The sequence below is a fragment of the Typha latifolia genome, chromosome 8 (assembly GCF_019914945.1).
Source record: "Typha latifolia isolate L0001 chromosome 8, TyphaL0001v2, whole genome shotgun sequence".
Classification (NCBI taxonomy): domain Eukaryota; kingdom Viridiplantae; phylum Streptophyta; class Magnoliopsida; order Poales; family Typhaceae; genus Typha; species Typha latifolia.
In genome coordinates, this window is record NC_133093.1 from 4855112 (window position 1) to 4877504 (window position 22393).

The window sequence follows — 22393 nt, forward strand, 5'->3', positions numbered from 1 at the left end:
AAGAAAGACAAATCAATGTAAAGAAGAAAGACAAATTAACTACCAAGAGTTAAATAAAGTCAAAGTAATGAACATATATCCACTACCCCGGATCAATAATCTATTTGATCAGCTACAAAACTCTTAGGTCTTCCCTAAGATTGATCTGAGATCTGGCTACCACCAATTGAAGATTTAAAGTGACGACATTTAGGACTCGTTGTGGTCATTATGAGTTCTTAGTGATGCATTTGATCTCACTAATGCACCTGCAGCATTTATAGACTTGATGAATCCGGTCTTCAGATCCTTCTTAGATAAGTTTGGTGTGGTCTTCATCGATAATATACTGATTTACTCAAAGAGTAGGGAAAAGCATGAGGAACATCTAAGGACAATACTTTAAACTCTTTAGGAGAAAAAGCTTTATGCAAAGCTCTGTGAATTTTGGCCGGATGAGATTGCTTTTTGGGGCATGTTATTGGAAAGGATAAGTCAAGGTGGACTAGCAGAAGATCGAGGCTGTTAGCAAATGGCCGAGACCGACTTCAGTATTTGAGGTGTACGGTTTCCTTAGATTGGCAGGCTACTACAGAAGGTTTATGGAAGGATTTTCATGAATTGTCTTGCCACTTACCTCACTAAGAAAAGAGTGAAATTTGAGTGGACAAGTAATTGTGCAAATAGCTTCTAAGAGCTCAAGCAAAGATTGATCTTATTTGGTTGTTTTTGCTTAATACCAAGCAATTTGGCAATCTTGTACTCATGATAATATTATATTAAACTGAAAGCATTCAACCAGAGGCATCAGCTTGTGCTACTCTTTTATTAAATCCTTATGAGTCAGTTCCTATGCCGTATTTTGTTCTTCGTCTTGTAAAATGTAGTTCATTAAATTCTAATTCAGAAACAGGGACGTGGTCCTTCTGGTAATGTGGCTTCATATGGTGGAAACCTAGCTTGGATCCGCTCCTCCCAAGGCTGGATATGATGCAATGCGAGGCCCCACATATGATGGTTTTAGGAATTCGACCTATGATGCTTCTAGGGTTGCTGGCTGGAAGCTATGAAGCATCGATAGGGACAGGCTATGAAGCTTCTAGAGGATCTGGGATTGATGCTGCTAGAGTACTATCAGGAGGACCTCAGGCAGCTGCAGCAAGTGGAAATAATGTTGCCTATTCAAGCTTCATATACATATGCAGCAGTACAGGGATTATCACCCTATGGATCTTCACAGCCTCCAAACTATGGATCAAAGCAAACTCCAACTTGTGCCAGAGGTGCTTATGAACCTCCTCACGGAACGCTACACATAGATAAGTTAGATAAAGCTTGAACTCTTGAGAGGAATTTGTAACTAATCAGCTCATGGGAGAGCGTCATCAACCATCCGTACTTGTATATGGGATTTAATTTCCTGGTAACCTGAATCATGTCAGGTTGAGAATGATACTGACATGATCAGCTTCATGTCCAATCATCATTTTGAATTGTCTTAGAATCTATTTCCTTTTTCTTTTAACTTACTAACATTACTTTCAGTTTTTTCTTCTTTGGTATTAGCAAATCTTTTGAAATGCCTCAATTGATTGTAGTACTTGAGAGAACATGTCTATAATAATTGCTCTTCCTTAGTTATAGGGATCTGAATTGAATTCAGCAAAATTTGAATACTGGTGGTTTCTCTGTATTTGTATTGGTTACAGTATCTATGAATTGTCTGATCAGAACCCATGTCAGAGAAGAGCAAGACTTGAGTTATTTTTGTGGGGATTTGGCATTTACTTTTCCTTCGCTGGGATTCATGGCTTGTTGTCGTTGAGTTTCGTTTTGCTCATTGGAAGTTATGTGGAAGTATATATATATGAACTCATGTACCTTTCTATTGTGTTCTAGGGATGAAAAAGGACTCGAGATTGTTCTTCTCATAATAGCCCGGCGGTTATTGATAAATGGAACACGAGATTATTCTTCTCGTCACAGCCAGACAGTACGAACAAATTATTCTGTGATCAACCGAGTAGATATGATTTTTTTTCTTTTAACAGGATGCGACACAGGCATTTCTCAATTGCAGCAAGATATGAAACTTTATGATGCATCTGCTTGTATTAATCCCTATGCCAATATCCTTGAAATCAAGTTGATAGAAGACAATGTAGTAGAAGTATAAGTTTGATACAAAAAGAATAGCTCAAGCTATTGACCAAGAATGTCTTGAACTTCAGAAATGAGCTTCTTGTAATCTTGTCTGGGAACAAGCTTCGGATTCGAACTGCAAAGAAAGATTGGCTGGATCTACCTTGTATTTTAGGATATAACTTGAGGAACAGCAGCTAAAGAAGCTTGTAACTTCTCGGCAGAGATTGATAGGTCAACCATGTTTCCCTGAAAATATTTATCATAGGCAGCAAGGTCGAAATGGCCATGACCACACATAGCCATCAGAATGACTTTCTTTTCTCCTGTCTTCCTGCAATGTAATGCTTCTCTAATTGCTGCTGCAATAGCATGAGCTGGTTCTGGAGCTGGAATCAGGCCCTCTGTGCGAGCGAATTGTACAGCAGCTATAATAAGAGAAAAGACCCGAAAGAGAATCAGTGTCAGTAAAGATTGAAATACAGTAGATATCACCATATATATCCAAGTTAAACTACCAATCAGATTTATCTTCCACAGTAAATAATAATCTAGTTGAAATATCTCTTTAGAAAATAGAAATGGAAGGAATTCAAACTGCTTGAAAGATGAAAACATCTGCACCTATAGAAAGAGATACTGGATGCCATCTCAGTTGTCTTAAGAGTTCTTAAAATAGTACAATCCATTGTGATCTGTTTCACTTACATTAGCAAAATTACCAAAGTATTTGTTTTTTGTTGCATGCATTTTGCTTCAAAAGCACATTTGAAATGAACGACTTCATGAATGTTCTAATCTGCTTTGATATCCTCACTATTGGGATATATTTGTAGTGCTGATAATGGATAAATGAGTATCATTGTGACAGCCTATGTGTTGCTGATTATCATTTTGATGTTTAGAATACTACAAATCAGCTTATGCCTTTTTGACGACATTCCTTAGCCACAAGAGGAACGAGTTGAAACCCCTTAAGATCTCAAGGACAGGGTAGATCACCTTCTCTGGAAAATCTATAATTAAAGAATTTCTATTTATCAGATCAGCCATTTCTTTGTAGGCAATTACATCTTCCATCCCTTTTATGTCTGCACTTCAGATATCCGATGGTTAACAGTGAGGAACTTATTTTGGACACAAGCCTCAACATTCTTGTTTCTTGAGCTCCAGACATTTTCATCTGATAGCTCACCAGCCAAGGATTGTCGTGCCAGCTTGGTACCGGCTCCTAGCATGGGAGGTGCCAACGACACCACCCTAAATCTCTTTATAATGGCTGTATATTAGATGGATCGCCTCCTAGCGGTGGTTCACCTTCTACAAGTGATCTAAGGTGGCAGATGCGAGGGATCATTTGTGATGGTGGTGGCGGACATCGTGAGGAAGACATTGCTGGCATCGGATTGGTCGAGGAAGAAGATGAATACACCTTTGTGAATCTTTTCCCTAAGATGATCTGCTGAAACCGAATTTAATGTAAAGTGGCGAATTATTCGCTACTTCAAATAAATCCGTTTAACAGATCTGCTTAATAAAATATCCGTTGAAGTGGATCTTCCAATTGAAGCATCGTCTTCTTTTATGAAGAGGGGCATACGAGTCGACTAGGGCATCATTGGAAGTGGGAATCTCACCGACAACGCATGAGGCCTCCTCTCTTTCATTCCCTCTGTCATTCTCTACCTCTTCCTCTCTCAATCTCCACCCTCTTGTTCTTTATTTACCCTATTTTGTTCTTCCTTTGCCATCAGCACGTACCACGCCAGTTACCGGCTAACATGTCCTGTGCTGACGGCAAAGAAATTCTTGTCACTATCCATTTTAAAAGATTAAATTGTTAAATAATGGTAATTTTTATATATTATATTCCTCTCCTCTACTTCTAGGGTTGAGACGTTTTAAGAGACCCAGACCTAAATTAAATAGGTGGAGGTTTTATATTTTTAAATAAAAAATGAGCCTAATATGATTTGAGCTTAGAACTTTTGCTCTAATACCATGATAATTCACTAGCTACTTTCAAAGCTTACATTGTTCGAGAACGATGATTTTTATATTTCACAATCTAACATCAACCTTTCGTAGTTGGGATAAAAGACCATTAGTTTGTTATCTTTTCTAAAGCTGCACAACACCATTCTTATATCTATTTCCAATTTGGGTGAGTATTGTTCGAGTATCAACAAAATCAATAACCATTATGGAGCAATATTTCACTAAATCTAAAAAATTCTAGAGACAACTAAGAAAAACTAAAGCACTAGCAGACCCTAAACAAGGCAAGGATATTGCTAGTTGCACACATAGATGGTCGTGCCGGTTGGCACTTGTTGTGCCGACGGTGTACCAGCACGTGGCACGACGGATGCCGCACGACACCCCTCCTAATACCTTTGCCGCTCACCATCGACCTCGTCGTCGAGCTACCCGTTGCCGATCGCCGCTCGCCGTCGCCGTTGCTTCGTCGGGTGCTCTAGCCTGCCCGAGAGAGAAGAGAGATTGAGAAAGAGATAAAGAGAGAGAGAGGGGGGGGGTTAAAAACTTAAGTTGCGAGCGAGCTAGGGCACCCAACGATTAAGTTTTTAATGCCCCCCCACCGCCCCCCCCCCTCTCTTGATCTCTCTTCTCTCGGGTGGGCTAGGCCACCCGGCGAAGCGATGACAACGGCGAGCAGCGGGCCACGGTGACTGCAAAGGTGAAGGTATTCCTTACCTTTTTCTCTCCTCTTATGGCACGTGCCGTGCCAACAGGTGGTCGGCACGATCTGTGCCTGTGGCACGGCTATCGTTGGTTGCACACATGGATTGCAGGGGCAAGCATGCCTATTGAAAGATTGGCATGTACCATGTTGATGCCTTATTGGCACTAATGTAGGGTGAGTATCTTGATAGTGAAGAAGCAGGGAGAGAAAAAGGAGTACATGGTGGCTCAATAGCTCAATTAAACCAACATATTCAATCATATTTAAAACTTGGGAAAAAAAGGAAGCAAGAATTGTGGGACATCGTAAAAATAAGAATGAGTCCGCATGGCACACACATAACAAGATTAAGAGCAAAGCCTTCAAATAAAGATTAGCTTCAATAATTTCAACAAAACATGGAGTTCTAAATTAGAGTATCATATATTTGAGAACGTTCAATATTAAATTGTTGTAATGTCTAGTCAAAACAAGGCCATTTCTAGGGTTTATCAAAAATGTTTTACACCTAAAAGTGAGGAAGAGTATTAGAATATAAAAGATAAAAAACCACCATTGCCTAATAACTAAAGATTTTAGAGAATAAGTGAAAAAAACATGAATCCTTACGTATGCTTTGATACCAATTGAATAAAAAAGTTATGGAAAGTAAAAGTCAAACTCTAATCCTAGTCATATTGGGAAAGCTAAATCCCACTAGGACTAAGAAAACCGAATCCTACTCAAACTTCAAAAACTGAAGTTAAGTTGGAAAGTGAAAACTGATTGAAAAAAAAAACAAAATCGAAAAAGAATAGGAAAGTAAACATGGCAAGCACCACTACGATATTTTTAACATGGAAACCTCTTGGTCCATCAAGAGGAAAAAACCACGAAACCGCCCAAACAAGATTAACCCATATCAAGAATTCGTTGGCACAAGAATAACTTACGACATGCTAGACAGTTCGATTAACCCATATCAAGAATTCGTTGACACAAGAATAACTTACGACACGCTAGACAGTTCATCATCTAACTGTTGAAGCTCACTTCTCTTACCCGAAGCCCATCTGGATTAACAACTATTCTATGATTAGACTGCCTCTATAAAAGAGTTCACAGTAAGTCGCTGTGAATTGTTCCTCAAACTTCTCAGTGGTTGGTCGGTGTCGACTATGGCTGCTCAGTTTAGCTCCTCCGATGTTCTTGATTAATCTCTGATGTAGAACAAATAATTAGAAATATGTAGGTGGGTCTCCTCACACTAGATGTAAAGTATGCTCCGGGAGGGAATCTCAAACTGCAGATGATAAACTTGAAGATCCTTGGGTTCTCTTTCAATGGATTATCTCTCTAACCTTTGGTTTAGCTCCGCCTATGTGCTATATGTCATGGTTAGTATTTCACTAGCACTCAAACTCAAAAATAGTTCATAATTAATAGAAAGTTCAGAGCATCAAGTGAAAGATCTTTGGATTGGATGGATGACTTTGGACTACCCCTGGATACTTTAAATAAAAACAAGGAACATCTGCAATTCGTATCATTAGAATCTACCAAAGAAAACTCCAAGTCTGAACTTGTTTCAAAATTTTCATTCTCTGATCTATGCATGCTGTTTGGAAGCCCTTAAATGTCATCCGGATGCCATCCAATTTTCCTTCTTTGCGTTTAGCCCTTAGTCCCATCCGGATAGAGTTCTGAAAACTTCTAAATTTTGCTTTCTTTCATTTGAATCTTTGATTTCTTTGCACGCAATACTCTTCCATAAGTAATGTCTTGAACAAGGATGGCCGTGCCGGTCTGTACTTGCCGTGCGGCACCCCTCCTAATAGCTTCGCCATCGACCTCGTCGTCGAGCTCACTGTCGCCGTTGCCACTGGCCTTCGCCGTCGCCGCTCCCGATCCGAATCCGCAACTTAAGTTTTTAACCGATAAAAACCCACCCCTCTCTCTCTCACTCTCTCTCTCTCGATCTCTTTCTTCCCCTCCCTCAGCTAGGGCACCCGACGCGAGCGACTGGGAGCGGCAACGGCGACCGGGAGCGGCGACGGTGTCGGCGAGCGGCAACGGTGAAGGCCAGCGACGACGGCGACTGCCAAGGTGGTACATTTTTCTCTCCTTTTCTTACGGCACGACCGGCAGTCGGCACGGGCCGTGCCTGTGGCACGGCCATCGTTGGTCTTGAACTCTTCATCAAACATAATTCCAAGATTGTACATCACAGATATTTAGAGTTTTGTGTCCACAAAATTACCATTACAATATTTTGCACGGACAATATGGTAAGTTACATACAATAGAGCCTCTACATCAGCTACAAGTCTCTTCAAAGCATGGATTGAAGTATTGACCAATCTTGATCTGTATCACAGAAATAGATTGGCCGATACAGCCAATCCCCAATCCGAATTGTCCAAAAAGATGACTGATATAGTTGATAAGGTTGATAGTATTGTTTTTTCAAGTGGCCAATCTCAATCCCGAAGCTAATATTTAGAACCTTGTTTCAAAGTCATTCCAATTTCCAAATCTTTCTAAGACAATTTTGGACTCAAGAAAATTCAAATGGTTTTGATACCTAAAATAAATGGGAAAAATACATAGTAAGCTATAATGGGATCGAGTTGGCCCTATGAGATTTAGATAGTAATCAAAGCTCTAAAATCAGCCCTCAGTTTCATGATCGATTCTAATGGAATTTGAGATTTTTTCAGTTCCAAAACCATACCTTTTTATTGGGGTTCGAGGTGGACTTCTATTGTGCAAAGCTGGAAATTCCGTGTTAAGACTAGTCCAGAAATGAAATGAAAAAATAAAAGGAGACGATTTATCTGGAAATCTTCTCTTGGGAAGAAAGCATAGGGTCATTATCTAGATCCAACTCCAACAAAGTACCAGAAACCAAACCTCATGCACTTACCCTCAAGATCCTCCGTCTCAAAAACAAAATCTGCAAAATACAATTCCTCATGAGGAACACTTTTGTGACAAATGGGCTAAATCTATTCACGCCCAATCCATGCAAGCACATGTTGTCCTCTGCAATAGCTAGAAAATAAAAATAAAAAAAATATTAAGGGCACATGCTCCTCCTTCGCTCTCCAAATCCAGTTCAAAACCTAAATAAATTTTCCTTATAAAAATCCCTAGCTAACTCTAATCCTCTCTTTTTGACACTGCAGCCACCTCCTCCCTCTCTCTTCTTCTTTTCTTCCTCACTGGAGTTTGCATCGTGGGATCGAACCGCCGGAGCATTGCCGAAATAATCAGATACCACCTCACAACTCACTTGCGAGTCATCTTCCACCTCTCTAGATTAATTAGTTTGAAATAGTAGATTGTAAATACCTAAATTTCGTCTTCGTCGGCAAAATTTGCCGACTACCATCTTCCAATCATCATCATACCAATCTGTAGGCTTTGCGTAGTTGGCTCATGCCGTAGGTGTAAGAACCAGAAAAAAAAATTTAGGGGTTGAGAGAGGAGGGTGCACGTGCTCTGCACGTGCAACCCCCTCCCCTCTCCCTCTCTAGCACGCGACGAGGGGCAAGGAAATACTCATCTAATCCGAATTGGATTAGATTTGATTTTCTTTTAATCTATAAATTAAAACCCTAATCCTCTCTCTCTCTCTCTCTGCTTAACCACCTCAGCCCCCTTCTCTCTCTTCTTCCTCCCCTCTTTCGCTTACTTCTTCCTCACCGTCGGAGTCATGCCGTGAAATCGGCCTGCCAGAGCACCGCCGGAGCAAACGAAGACCACCACATGACTCCTTGGTAAGCCCTCTCCCACCCCTCAAAATTAATTAAAGTTTAATAGGGTAAAACGAAAATACCTAATTTGGGTTCCTCGGCTTCACCGGCTAATCAGGCTGGCCGGCAGCTTCAAGTTGTTGCCGCTCCATCTAGAAGCGTCTTGCCATTGGCCTCGTGCCGTGGGCGTTCACCGTTGGAGCCCTCGTGGCCCCGATCGCCGTCGGCGATGAGATCGATCGCCATTCATTGGTTCTCCACCTCGCGAGGATGACAGCACCGTGTGGGTGTTGGGGAGCTAAGGGCGCGGCCGGCAAACCGTCGCCGCGGTGGCCGTCGACGTCTCCCTCCCTCCCTCTCTCTCTCTCTCTCTCTCTCTCTCTGACTTGGAGAAGATAGACTCGGGCAACCCGAGTCTGGCCTTCTCCCTTTAAGTTTTTGGATTCGGGTTGATTTGGATCCGAATCCAAGGAACCTGATCCAGTTTCATTAGTTAATTGGATTGGGCCTTGGGCCCAATCAATTTAAATGTTAGATGGGTGGGCTGGGCCAACTGCAGCCCAACCCAACTAATTTGGGCTTATTTTGGCCCAAATTATTAATTTTTGAGTTAAATTATAGAAAAAAAATTTTAATATCTTTTCTTATTATTATTTAAAAATGTTATTGTTATTTATTATTAAGGGTGGTGATATTTAGCACGTGAGCTAGGGATTTGAGATTCAGTTGTCTTGCTTAGACTCAGGTGAGTGGATTCACTCACATATTTATTTTATTATATTTCGTACCTTTGTCAGACCATATAAATTTTTGTGTGCAAATTTATTTATTTCATCCTTACGTGCAAAAATTTAATTGTTATATTTTTTGTGTGCATTTAATCATTGTACTCAGTGCATCACTATACTTTGTGCAAATATTGAATTTAGTGAAAGGAAAATATGAGACTAGTATTGGTACGACTTAGATAACAGTCCCGGTATAAATCGCTTGCGATTTTTCGTGGTGACTCAAGTCTATCTGGAAGTCCAGGGGAAAGTCCTAAATCAAATCATTGCGGTGACTTTCTTAGATGACCCTGATGGGGTTAGGGAACAATCCTAGGATGAATGAGAAATTTTCTAGGTGACTCTAACTTCTCTCAATGATTAGTGGAAAAGACAGAGTGTGTTGATCATATAGTGATACCATCTGATGACCTTAACCGGATCAGCTATGAAGAAAAGTCCCGAGCGTCATCTCGAGGTGACTTCTAGTTGATGTGGATCCACAGGGTTTAGACCTATTAAGACATATGACAATATAAATATTGAAAAGATGTTAATATGTTGAAACCGTGCAAAGTTACAAGTTGTAACTCTCTATTATTATCATTGTCATTAATTAAAGAGCATGCCCATTACAAATTGTTATCATTGTCATTAATTAAAGAGCATGCCCATTACAAATTGTTATGTATATTGTCAATTATTAGTTCTAAATTTTATTTTATTCAACATTAATAAAATTTAGAATTTATTTGGTTTTCAAGTGGATTCCACTCACTGAGCTATAGTTGTTGGCTCATGGATTCTTTTTTTTATTTATCTATCTTAGGTAATAGTCAGCGGGGCGACTGAGCAAGATGTACCCGGACTCCACCTCCACTTAGGATTCACCTATTTACTTTTTCGCTCTTTTGGATTTTATGCTTTAGATTAGAAGATAAATTTATTTCATTTAGAAACTCAAAAACAATAACATTGTTTTATGTTTATTGCAATTAGTTTTAAATTTAATAAAGCAGCTCTTCATTTTATTTATTTATTTACATGGTCTGACAAAAGTACGAAATATAATAAAATAAATATGTGAGTGAACCCATTCACCTAAGTCTAGACAAGACAACCGAAATCTGAAATCTCTAGCTCACATACTAAAAATCACCACATTTAATAATAAATAATAATAAAATTTTCAATTTGAATAATATTAATATTTTAAAATTTAAAAACTAAAAAGAACTAAAATGGGTTAAATTACCCATTGGATTGGGCTGGGCTACTGCTGGGCCGAACCCAACCAAAATTAAGTGGATTGAGCTACGAGCTAACCCGCAGCCCACCCACTTAAGTGGTTCAGTTCGGGTCTTTGGATCCGAAATTCAACCCGAACCCAAAACTTAATAGAAAAGGGTTGGCTCGGGTTAAACCCGAGCCCCACCCATAACCTTCTCTTCCCGCGACCGACGCGAGGAAGAGAAGGATTGAGAGAGAGACTGGCCGCTGGCGACCCTGCTGGCGGCGATTCACGACCGGCTCTCTGTCTCTCTCTCTCTCTACTCTCTTTCTACTTCATCGTCCTCACGAGGTGGAGGAGAACCCACCACTGACGGCCAACTCCGAAGCCGACAACGACTGGAGCCATGAGGGCTCTTCCAGAAGGCAACCATGGCGCAAGGCCAACGGCTTGGAGCTCTCGAGCATGAGCAGCAGCAGCCTGAAGCCGCCGACCGACGAGAGTTGTCGGCGAAGCCAAAATCCCCAAATTAGGTATTTCTAATTTACTTTATTAAACTGAAATTAAACTAGAGGGATGAGAGATGGCTCACCAGGGAGGAGTGTGGTGGTCCCAATTTCCTTCGGCGATGCTCCGACAGGCCGAACCCACGTCGCGATTCCGACGGTAAGGAAGAAGGAAACGAAGGAGAAGAAGAAGGAAAGGGAAAAGAAGGCTGGGGGAGTTGAGGAGAGAGGAGAGAGTTAGGATTTTTTTATTTATAGGGAGAGATCCAAATCTAAAACAGATTTGGATTCGGTCAATCTGTTGCGCCTCGTCGAGTGCCGGAGAGGGAGAGGGGAGGGGCTGCACGTGCACCCTCCTCTCTCAACCCCTAATTAAATTATTTTTTTTCCAGTTCTTACATACAGAAAATTTATTTTAATAAAAATAAATAACTAATGCAATAAAAAGACTCTAAATAGGTGTATTAGGTGAAAGGAGAGGGACAAGGGGAAGAGGAGAGAGTTTTGTTTTCTACGTTAGGGTCGAGTTGCCTGGATGTGAGTTTTTTGTTTTTGAGCCCGAGGGGTCGAGAGGATCCCCACCGTCAATAGGGGAGAGTACAGGTGGCTATCGGGTGGATAGGAGGCCAAAAAGGCAGGGATTGGGTCTTCTCTGTGCATGTTAGAGAAAGACGTTGAAAAGGTGATGTTGACAGGGAGAGCACTGATGTCATCAGAAAGGGAGTCACGTATATTGCAGGACAGCGACTTGATTGATTTATGAGGGGAAGGGGTTGCGTGTCCAATTTGGATTGGGACAATTACTAACCCTTCCTCTAGCACTCCCATGACAGAAATTTCCCTTTTAGTACCTGAGCTATCCTCGATAGGGACTTCAACGGTTTTGAAGGGGACAAGAAGGAGTTTGATGTTTGCAGCAGAGCTTAGAGGGACAGCTTTCCCAGCCTGGTGAGCTCTTCTTGTGAGCTGACATGCCTGTCCAGTTTGATTGGACCAGCTGCGAGAGACCGTGGTTGGTTTGCTCCGAAGATTATGATGGAGGGGGGCATTGCTCCGCCGAGATCACCTCTATGTGCCAGTTTTGCACCGGGATGGATCTAGAGACCAAGAGTGGATTGATCTCCCCACTAATAGAAAAGGGATCCAACGTTTTGGACAAGGCATTCAGATCAGTGAACTTTGATTTGAGTTCAATGAGTTTTGGACGAAGACGGAGGGGAAAGTCTTGTTTGATTTTATCTTCCAGCAAGCTCTGGTGGATACATCCCGGACTTTCATGTCCTATCCTGCCACAAAAGAAGCAATGCCTCGGCAGACTTTCATACTTCACTTTGACCTCGCAACAGCCGGCATTAGGAAGGGAGATCGTGAGTGAACTGGTCAAAGGTTTTGTGATATCAGCAAGGATCCTCGAACGGATGAACCTGGACCACTTCGAGGGATCAATAGCACTAGATTCAATTGGCTCATCCATGTGATTGGCTACTTCTAGGGTGGTCTTTGTGGACATGAACATTAAAGGAACCCCAAAGAACTGAACCCACATTTTTGTTTTGGAGAAATCCTATGCAGACGCCGGTAAGCTTAGCTGAAGTGGGGCAATGATGAAAAGGTCCCTATTGAAGGACTATGGGGATCTATACCAGACCTTCCATTTATCATGCTCTAGCTCAAATGGGAGGAGAAAAATGTTCTTCTCGACTTCGATGAAGTCTAAGGACCCTTCTATGTACCATGCTTTGGCGAGAGCGCTTTTCAAGCCTTGTTAGTTGAAGGGTTTTGCTGTGAGGAGTTTTCCAACCAAGCAAAGGGAAGGTTTTCTATTGGGGATAGAGTAGTCTTTTGCTAGAGGAATGACCTCATCCATCCCATTTTCATTGAGGAAGGCAGAGAACCTTCGAACTAAATCTTCATCTGCAACCTCCATCAGAGGGGAGAGGCCAAAGGAAGCAAAGGCTAAAAAGGATTTAAGGGAGACGAGATGGGAGAAAGGAGGGTTCCCAAGGAAGAAGAGGATGGGGAGAGAGAGGTTGAGAGCAGGAGGGAAGGAAGGACGTGGGGAAAGAGTGGTGCAAGAAGAGGCCAAGGGGAAAATCCAAGAGGGAGGGAAGGTCCGGGGAGGAGAGAAAAGTTGGAGACGTGCTCTAGGAGAAAAAAGTTGTTGCAATCTTATTCTGATTCAGCTAAACCAAACAACAAATTCAGGTCAGTTGGATATGAGAAAACTTAACCTAAAATTGAAATTAGAATGAGTTGTGAATAGCCCTTAACCCAATTTGGATTGCCTGGGGGGATGGGCCTTGGGCCCAACCTATTTATAGTGTGGACCCAATGTAATAATTTAATTAGTTTTAAATTCCAAAAATTATGATATTGGTTAGATTATTATATATTATTTGTTACTTAATTAAAGGTGGTAAATTTGTTTAGCACGTGGATTAGATATTTTGATCATTTTACTCAGGGTTTACTCACATTTTTCTATGTCTTGTACTTCGTGCTTCTATATTATCATGCACTTTTCATGCAAGATATATATTGTGTTATGTACAAATTAAATATCATGTTATTTGCGTGCAAAATATATAATTTAGTGTATTATTATTGTTCATACAAATAGCAATTATATTGACCATGACTAATTAATGTAAAAACATAATTAGCGATTGGTACGACTTAAAGAACAGCTCCAGTAAAGATCGCTCTATGACTTTTCGTGGTAGCTTAAGTCTACTTGAAAGTCTAAAAGACAGTCCTATTTTAAATCACTGCAGTGACTTTTTTAGGTAACTCTCAAAATTAGAAAACAATCATAGATTCTTGTGATGACACTAATCTCTCTCAATGATAATGGACGAGATAGGATGCATTTATTACATAGTGACATTTTCTAAAGGGCATTATGTATACATGTGGTCGTTGACGAGGATGATGTGATCTAAGCCAGACCGAACCACCTCATGGATATTAGGCTCATGACTTTATTCACTTATCCAACTAGTTATTTAACTTAAAATTAGGTCTAGTTTAATTTCAGTTTGTGACAACGGTGGTCATGCCGACCGACACAGGGACTCAGTCGGCACTTACCATGCTAACAGCATACTAGCACGTGGCACGAGGGGTGCCGCATGGCACCCCTTCTAGCAGCAATTTGCAACGAAGTCGAAGAGTGAAGGTGAGTGAGTAGTCTCCCTCCTCTTTTTCTCTCCCTCTTGCAACATGTGCCTTGTCGTGCCGACCGGTGGTCGGCATAGCCATCCTTGGTTTGTGATAGTAGGTTTGGTTTATTGATGGTGATACGACTTAGGTCAAGCCAAGTCGTCTCGTTATTGCTTTTAGCTCTTAAAATTCTAGATGCTTTGGGATATCCAAGGGTCTCTTTTTGGGTTAGCCAAGAAACTCTCTTTGGGTTATCCAAGAGACTCTTTTTGGGTTAGCTAAAGAAGTCTCCTCATCATTGCTTGCATATCTTGAGATTTAGCTCTCATCATCGCTTGTATTCAACCCAAGAGTTAGTCCCTCTTTGTTTGTTGTTTTGTATCATGGGGTTGCCAAAAGATCAAGATAGTTTAGGTAACTACCTTTATAACATTGTGGTGTGCATCGTAATGGAATATCAAATGGAATGAATTGAACTTCTTGCGTTAGCTCTCTTTCTCTCCTCCTTTCTCGTTCTCTCCTCCCACAGTAGTAGCTACCACCTCGGCTTCGCCACCTCTAATCCCATCGATCGGCTAACTATCCTAGTCCCTTAGGGGTGGCCCACTCCGCCCTCTTATTTTACTCTCTCTACCATTGCCCTAACTACCTCCAACTACCCTAACATCCCACCACCATCACCTTCCCTACCGACGCCACCTCATAACCGCTGGCCTACCACCTCCATAATTAATCATGTTTCGACTAATTGATCAAGTTCCTCCTTTAACATGTCTCCCCTCTCGACCTAGCTCCTCTCCCTCCTTCCTTCAAACCCTAGCCAAGTAAACCTCCTTGGTTGTTGACTCCTTCCTCCATTCCTTTATCAGACCTCCCCTCCTCCTTGGGCACCGACCACCTTCTACCTCTTCTTCCCTCTCTCATTATTACGTTCAGCCACTACCTGAAGTTATGCACATTTTAGCCAATTTCACCATCTTCCCTATCAGCCTATCCATCATATGCTCCCCGACCACTCACCACTAATCCGACAATATCTCCCGATCTAGCCATTCAAAACTTGAGATATTGGATTCCTTAGAAAGATCTCTTTCAAAGCTACAACATGTCAAAATTGCTACAGGTTTCAATGGTAGATTGTCCAGAATATCACTCAAAAGTTCTGCCGCAGAATCTGCCACCAACCAGCCACACATCTCCGTCCCTAGTCCTTCCTCTCTCTTCCACCACCACTCACTCACTGTAACCTTCATCCCTACCCTTTGAACCATCTACCATAACTTTCACCATTATCTGAACTCCATTAAAGGCCAGTCTCCATCACTGATCTAGAACTCGCCCTAGATAACATTATAGTAGTAGCGTCGGATCCTAGTGATACACTTAATTAAGATATTTTATTATTGCATTAGGTATTTATTTTCATTAAAATAAAATTCCTATAGGTCGCGTTCGAATGCAGGTAGAGTCGTGATCGAACGCCCTTGTGAACGCCCGCGTTCGAACGCGGTCGAGCGAGTTCGAACGCCTGTGTCGCATTCGCAAATACAGAGAAGGGGCTTTTTTTAGTGCGTTTGAACGCAATCGACGAGAATCCTCTAGAATTAGGGTTTCATATTGTTTTAGGACTTGTTGGCTAGCCTCTATAAATATGTGGATGGCAGCCAACTTCATTATACTATTGGATTCTTGATTTCTTGCCTACTATCTTCTCTCTAGACTCCTCCCTCCTTTCTCTTCACCATCCTTCCAAGTCTACCGTTGGCAAGGTTTCTCCTCGCTTCTAATCTCCCTCGACTATCGAGCCACCCCTCTTCTTTGGGATCTCGACCACTTCGTTCCCTTCGTCTATATCCCTAATTCACATCCACAATCCACCTTCATCTCCATATCCCTCCATAACCCTAACATCCACTCCACCCGTCACCACCACCATCATCCACGTTATTCCGTGTTTCCGTCCCTGCTACAGTTTGAATCTGCAAAGGGCGTAAATACAAAAGTTGTAAATCAGGAAGTTACGGATCTAATCCAATTGGTTTCATAATTTTCTGACTACCGGAGAATATCTGACGAATATTTTCCCACGGTTGCACGGACTGCTTCCTACAATAAATTCAGATCTTAAGGAATTGTTCCGTAGCCAATCTTTTGGTTCCAGATCCTATCAATTTGGTATCAGAGCCTATCATTTGGTAACAGAGCATAACAAGTGGTATCAGAGCTTATCAAATTGGTATCAGAGCTTAACACCTAGATGTATCTTTGACCTCTCCTCCACCAAACCCAGCCACTACCTCTTCCCTATACCTCCTTACCACGCTCCATATCTGCCCTAGCTTCATTGCCCAGGTCCAAACCATTAGGCCCCACCTGAACCCCAAGCCGATTCACCAAAACTAACCCAAACCGCACTGATCTCAACTCAATTCCAGGAATGACTCATAACAAAGGAGTTGTTGCCCAGAGTACATCTCCTGATAAGAGTGCAGGGCAAAAACCAGCTCCTACTCGAGTGTCAGCTCCTACACTAACTTCTTTTCCTAGGTCAGAGCTAGAGACTACCCCTGCCCCTTCTCCTACCCCTGTCTCTGCCTTTATTATAGATACAATGATATTAGCACTTTAGGCTCTCATTTAGGCTATTGGAAGGCAGTCATCATAGACCCTGACTACATTCATGGTTAGGCCTTTTAGTATGGATAGGGGTATAGTGTTTGAGAAGTTCCAAAAGGTGTCTCCACCCTCTTTCAAGATATATACTTATCCGGTCAAAGCAAAGGCATGACTTGCTTCGAATAGAGAAAATTTTGAAAGTTTTGAACTGCACAAGTGATCAAAAGGTTGCATTGACAATCTATTTGTTTATTCTTAAAAGTTGTGATTGTTCTTAGAATGTAGATTAAAGATTCTAGTCATTTTACTTAGACTCGGGTGAATGGGTTTACTCATGTTTTTTTATTTCTCGTATTTCATAATTTTATGTTATCATCTATGAAATACAAATACTTCAAATAGCATGCCGTGTCCGTGTCCGACACTTGTCGGACACCAACACTCGTCAGACACTCATTGGACACGTGTCGGATACTTCTACAACATATCCCATATTTAAAAAATTAGAGAATAAATTCGGACACTCTTTAGACACTTTTAGACACCCTTAAGAAACTTTTTAGACAGAAGATTTATCATATACTATAAAAGTTGATAATATAAATTATCAATTTTAGGAAATTTCTGCATATGCTGTAGAAATATAATGCAATAACCACAAGTTAGTACATACAAGAAAATTAATGTTAATGCAAATTATTATAAAATCACAGATTCGCCTATGCCATCCACTGCAGTTAAGTAATGGTAATTAGTTATTTATTCTCAGGTAGTTAGATATTTATTCTTATAATATAGAATTGCATTATCACGTATTAGCATTATCATTTTTGGCTTTGTAGTATTGTATACGTTTTGTTTTTCTCTCATGAATAATTTATGCATGCTTGTGTATTTATACTATAAGTTTAGAAAAATATTTCTTTAAACGTATCGATAATATATATAATGCTTTTATTTATTTATTTTGCCGTGTCCTAAACGTATCGTGTCCTGTTTTTTTAAGATTTGTCATATCCCCGTGTCTGTATCGTATCGTATCTGTGTCCCGTATCCGTGTCTGTGCTTCTTAGGTTATCATGTATTCTTCATCCAAGATATCTATCATGTTATCTGTGTGCAAATTAAATATCATATAACTTAGTACATTACCATTCTTAATGCAAATAGAAATTATATTAACCATGAATAATTAGTAGAAAAACATAATTGGTGATCAGTGTACTGCAACGCGACCGTAGATTGCGAGCAGTCACCCCACTGCCTAGCGCCTAGGCAAAAAGCGGACACTCAGGCGGTCTACCAATTTTAATATATAAGAAACAAAAAAATAATTCTATATGATATATATATATATACACACACACATTAATATAACATTTATAAAACCATAATAGTTTAATTCACAAACATAAAAATAATAGATTATAAATTTATAATTTACAAGTATGTATACATATTTCATTGACACCTTAATAGTAAATTATCACAATCTAAAATAATATTAATAGTTGGTGGTTTGAAAATTGAAATGCATTACTAGTTTGTAGTTTCCAATGTTTGTGGTTTCCGATGTTATCCACGTGGTCTTTTATTCATCAACTAAAGCTCTTTCTCATTGGTTAAAGCACAGAGAAAGAAAAGAAAAGAAAAGGTTGGTGGTTTCCAATGTTAGAGAGAAAGAAAAGAAGTAAAAGAAGAGGAGACAAGGCAATCCACAGCTTCAACAAAATCATCGTCCGATTGCCACCGCCGCTCGACGCCTTCACTTGCCACGCCGCTCAACGCCTTCACTTGCCGCCGCCGCTTGGCACCTTTGAACCTTTGCTTGTGGCCATTGCTTGACACCACCGCTTGTTGCCTCCGCTAGCCACCACATGAGTGAATCGCTTTAAAGAGAGAGAGGGAACAGCAAAAAGGTTTTGTTTTTTTCTATATTGAGAGGGGTAGTGCTTAGTTGTTAAACCCGATCCACATCCAACCCGCTTCAGTAGCTGACAAGCCAAAGCGCCGACCCGCCTAGCGCCTTTTAGCACCGAGGCGGCTGGCTACCAGCCAATAGGCTTGGTGGGGCGGTGCACTAGCCGCCTTTTTCACCATTTAAAAGCACTATTGGTGATTAGTATGACTTAAGAGAATAGCGGCATAGATCACTCCGCAACTTTTTGTGGTGATTCAAGTATATTTGGAAGTCCAGAGTACAATCCTATTTTAAATCACTACAGTGATTTTCTTAGGTAACTCTGGCGGGATTAGAGCACAGTGCCAGATTAGATAGAAAGACTTATTGTGGTAACTCTAATCTCTCTCAATGATTAGTGGAAGAGACAATGTGCATTTATTATAAAATTACACCTCCTAGTGACCCTTAAATGAAAAAACATGGTGTTTTTATTATATAGTAACATATTTTGGTAATCCTAACTGAATCAACTAAGAGGAAAAGACTCTAGCGTCATTTTGAGGTGACTTTTAAATAATGTGGATCCACGGGGAACAGACTAAATTGAGATATATAATAATTATTAAGAGGTTTAGCATATTGAAATAATCAACATGTTACTGGTTATGATTTACATTATTATTTTTATGCATTATTATTATTGTTGTTATTAGTATATCCGTTTATTATATATCATAGAGCCTTAGATTTAATTTTAAATCATGATTATGAATTTTAGATTTATTTAGTTTTTGTGTGAATTCCACTCACTGAGTTATAGTTGTTGACTCATGGAATCCCCTCCCCCCAACATTTCAGGAATTGATCAGTGTGGCGACTAAGAATAATGCATCGGGACTCTACCTCCACTTAGGATTTGTCTTTACATGTTAAGTTATATCAGTATTTATGTTCTAAAATTATATATTATTTTACTTTATTTGAAGAGACATTATTAGTCACATTTGGACACTGTTATTATCTTTGGAGTTTTATTAACTATTATTTTGGAGTTAGTAATTTGTATTAAATTATTATTATTGTGGACTTAGAATATTTATTTGTTAAAGCTTCATGTATCTCAAGTTTAAAGACCGGTCATGATTCCGATTTCAGATAGCGACATCCTCCACGCTTAAAAATAGGAAACAGCAATGCAAGACAAGCCTATGAAGGCTCACCACCACCATGTGCCTTTACGCAAATCATGACCATTCCCGATGCAAACAACCAAAGGGCCTCTGAACCATTTTTCCAATCACTCTTAATAGGCTATTTATATCCTCCAATATCTTTTCTATTATGAATATGAGTCATATTTGGATAAGTTCATCTCCTCATGAGGTGGACCGCATCGAATAATGAATTTCAGACCACTGTTAATAGCATTTGCTAGTTCTTAATGGACATAACATGGAAAGAGAGGATGAGAAAGGGCTATGATGGATGGACCGATAGTTAATTAGAAATGGTATGCATAATGAGGTATCAATCATATCAACATTCTATTGCCAACTAGGCCATTAGTCAACCTTTCAGCAAGTAATGATGGTACAAGAACGAGCATGATTGATGAACCATGTTTAAGAATTTACAAATTGTATTCTGAATTTATTTAAATAGACAGCTCACAATTTTTATTCTTGACATTGTTAGCATTAATCTATCTAACAGAATAATACTTTTATTGATTGTTATAATCTATGTAAGATGAGCATGTGCAATTTTATATATTAAGTTTTAATATATTCAATTTCTTATAAAATGTATTCAATAATATATTTCAGATGGAGAAATATAGATTGAGAGTTGGCCAATTTAGTACTACTAAATTTACTGCAGCTATATCTTATAACGGTCCAGCTGAATGATGGTCCATTTATCGATAGGATGAGGTACCAGATTTAACACTAATGGCAAATAAGATCTTAAGTCAAACTGTATCTTCATCACAATGTGAAAGAAATTGAATTATATTTTCCTTAATCTACACCAAAACACGTAATCGATTGGCAATGGAGTGATTAGAAAAATTAGCGTTATTATCACATGATCCATATACTGGTTATTATCCTTTTCAGTATCCTCAGTATCCTCAGATACGAGATCCACATATTGATTATTATCCACCTCAGAGACAACAAGATCCATTTAATATGAATAATATGATGCAATCACTCTTTGAAGTACTAGGCCTTCGACATTATTATTTACAAACTTATGGTGATTATGATGAAGATGACCACAAGAATTATTTACAAACTCATGCAATAGCTCGGTATTCATCAAAGTTTTGACATTTGAGTAAGTTAGTACTTTTGTTTAATTTTTAAGGCTCATATGTGAATAATTATTATTTTCTTATTTTTTGTCATGTTTTCTAAATTTAAAAAAAAATTCTTGCATTTTTAAATAATATTTAGTATTTTTGTAATTAAAAAAAATTTGATCCGATCCGACCGATACGTATCGTTTTTCCAGAAGGCTGATCTCAATCCTGATTCTAATTTTTTGAACCTTGGCTGATAGGGAACAATGTTTTTATTCTTTTATTATCCTAACTGTCCCCGTCACTCCTAGTCTTGAGAAATTTTTAATAAGCCAAGAAGTTGGTTTGAATTAAATAGGTGAAGCTTTTATACTTTAGATGATATATAGGCCTAGAAGGTTTCAACCCAAGACCTCATGCTATAATACCATGTTAACGAAACATTTTCTCTACTTTTATTCTTTTATTCTCTAACAAGCAGAAACTGATGAAGAAAATAACTGATTTTTTTTGTTTTTGTTTTTGTTTTTGTTACCAATTTATGAAGAATAGCTGGCAGTTAGTTACCTTGAAAACATTCAGTCTGGGGAATTGCAATAGCTTCCATAAGTCCCAGTTCATAAATGTGTGAGATAAGTGGAGCCATTCCATGGTAGCGAAGACCACCTGCACATTGAACTGGTTATTCAACAAAGAACAAATAAACAACAACAAGAACTAAATACCATCTCAAGAATTCACACCTGCATGTATTGGATCTGGAACAAAATCATGCCCAAGAGTGTGCATTTTCATCAACGGTGTCATCCCTGCTATATCACCATAATCATACATGTAAACACCTTTAGTAAGCGATGGGCATGCTGCAGGCTCCACAGCTCTAATAACTGGATTTATTTTTCTTTCCAGCTTTTCGCGAATGAAAGGGAATACAAGTCCACCAAAATTAGACCCACCACCAGTACAGCCGATGATGATGTCTGGTGTCTCACCAATTGCGTCCATCTGTTGCAGACACTCCTGACCAATGATAGTCTGGTGTAGCAACACATGGTTCAGAACACTCCCTAAACAGTACTTGGTGTCATCATGTGTTGCTGCTACTTCTACAGCCTCTGAAATTGCTATTCCTAGACTTCCAGGACTTGAAGGATCCAATTGAAGGATCTTTCTTCCTGCATCAGTAAGGCTGGAAGGTGATGGGTGAACTTTGGCACCCCATGTTTGCATCATCAGTTTCCGGTAAGGTTTCTGATCATATGATGCACGCACCTGCCAGACCTACAAACAACATTGAAAACTGTACTTATGTATCAATCGTCATAAAGGAAGCACTCT

General features: G+C 39.8%; 1 protein-coding gene across 1 annotated transcript in view; it reads right to left on the minus strand.

Annotated features, from left to right (window-relative positions):
• Nucleotides 1–2064: 2064 nt before the first annotated feature.
• The window catches only part of LOC140794472 (uncharacterized), a 28309-nt gene continuing 7980 nt past the window's right edge, over nt 2065–22393 (minus strand). Inside the window, exons 4-7 of the mRNA XM_073146513.1 lie at nt 22012–22336; nt 21799–21867; nt 21623–21721; nt 2065–2549 (exon numbers count right to left, since the gene is read on the minus strand). Coding sequence (XP_073002614.1) covers nt 2293–2549; nt 21623–21721; nt 21799–21867; nt 22012–22336 — 750 coding nt within the window. The 3' untranslated portion in view covers nt 2065–2292. The remainder of the gene's footprint in view (nt 2550–21622; nt 21722–21798; nt 21868–22011; nt 22337–22393) is intronic.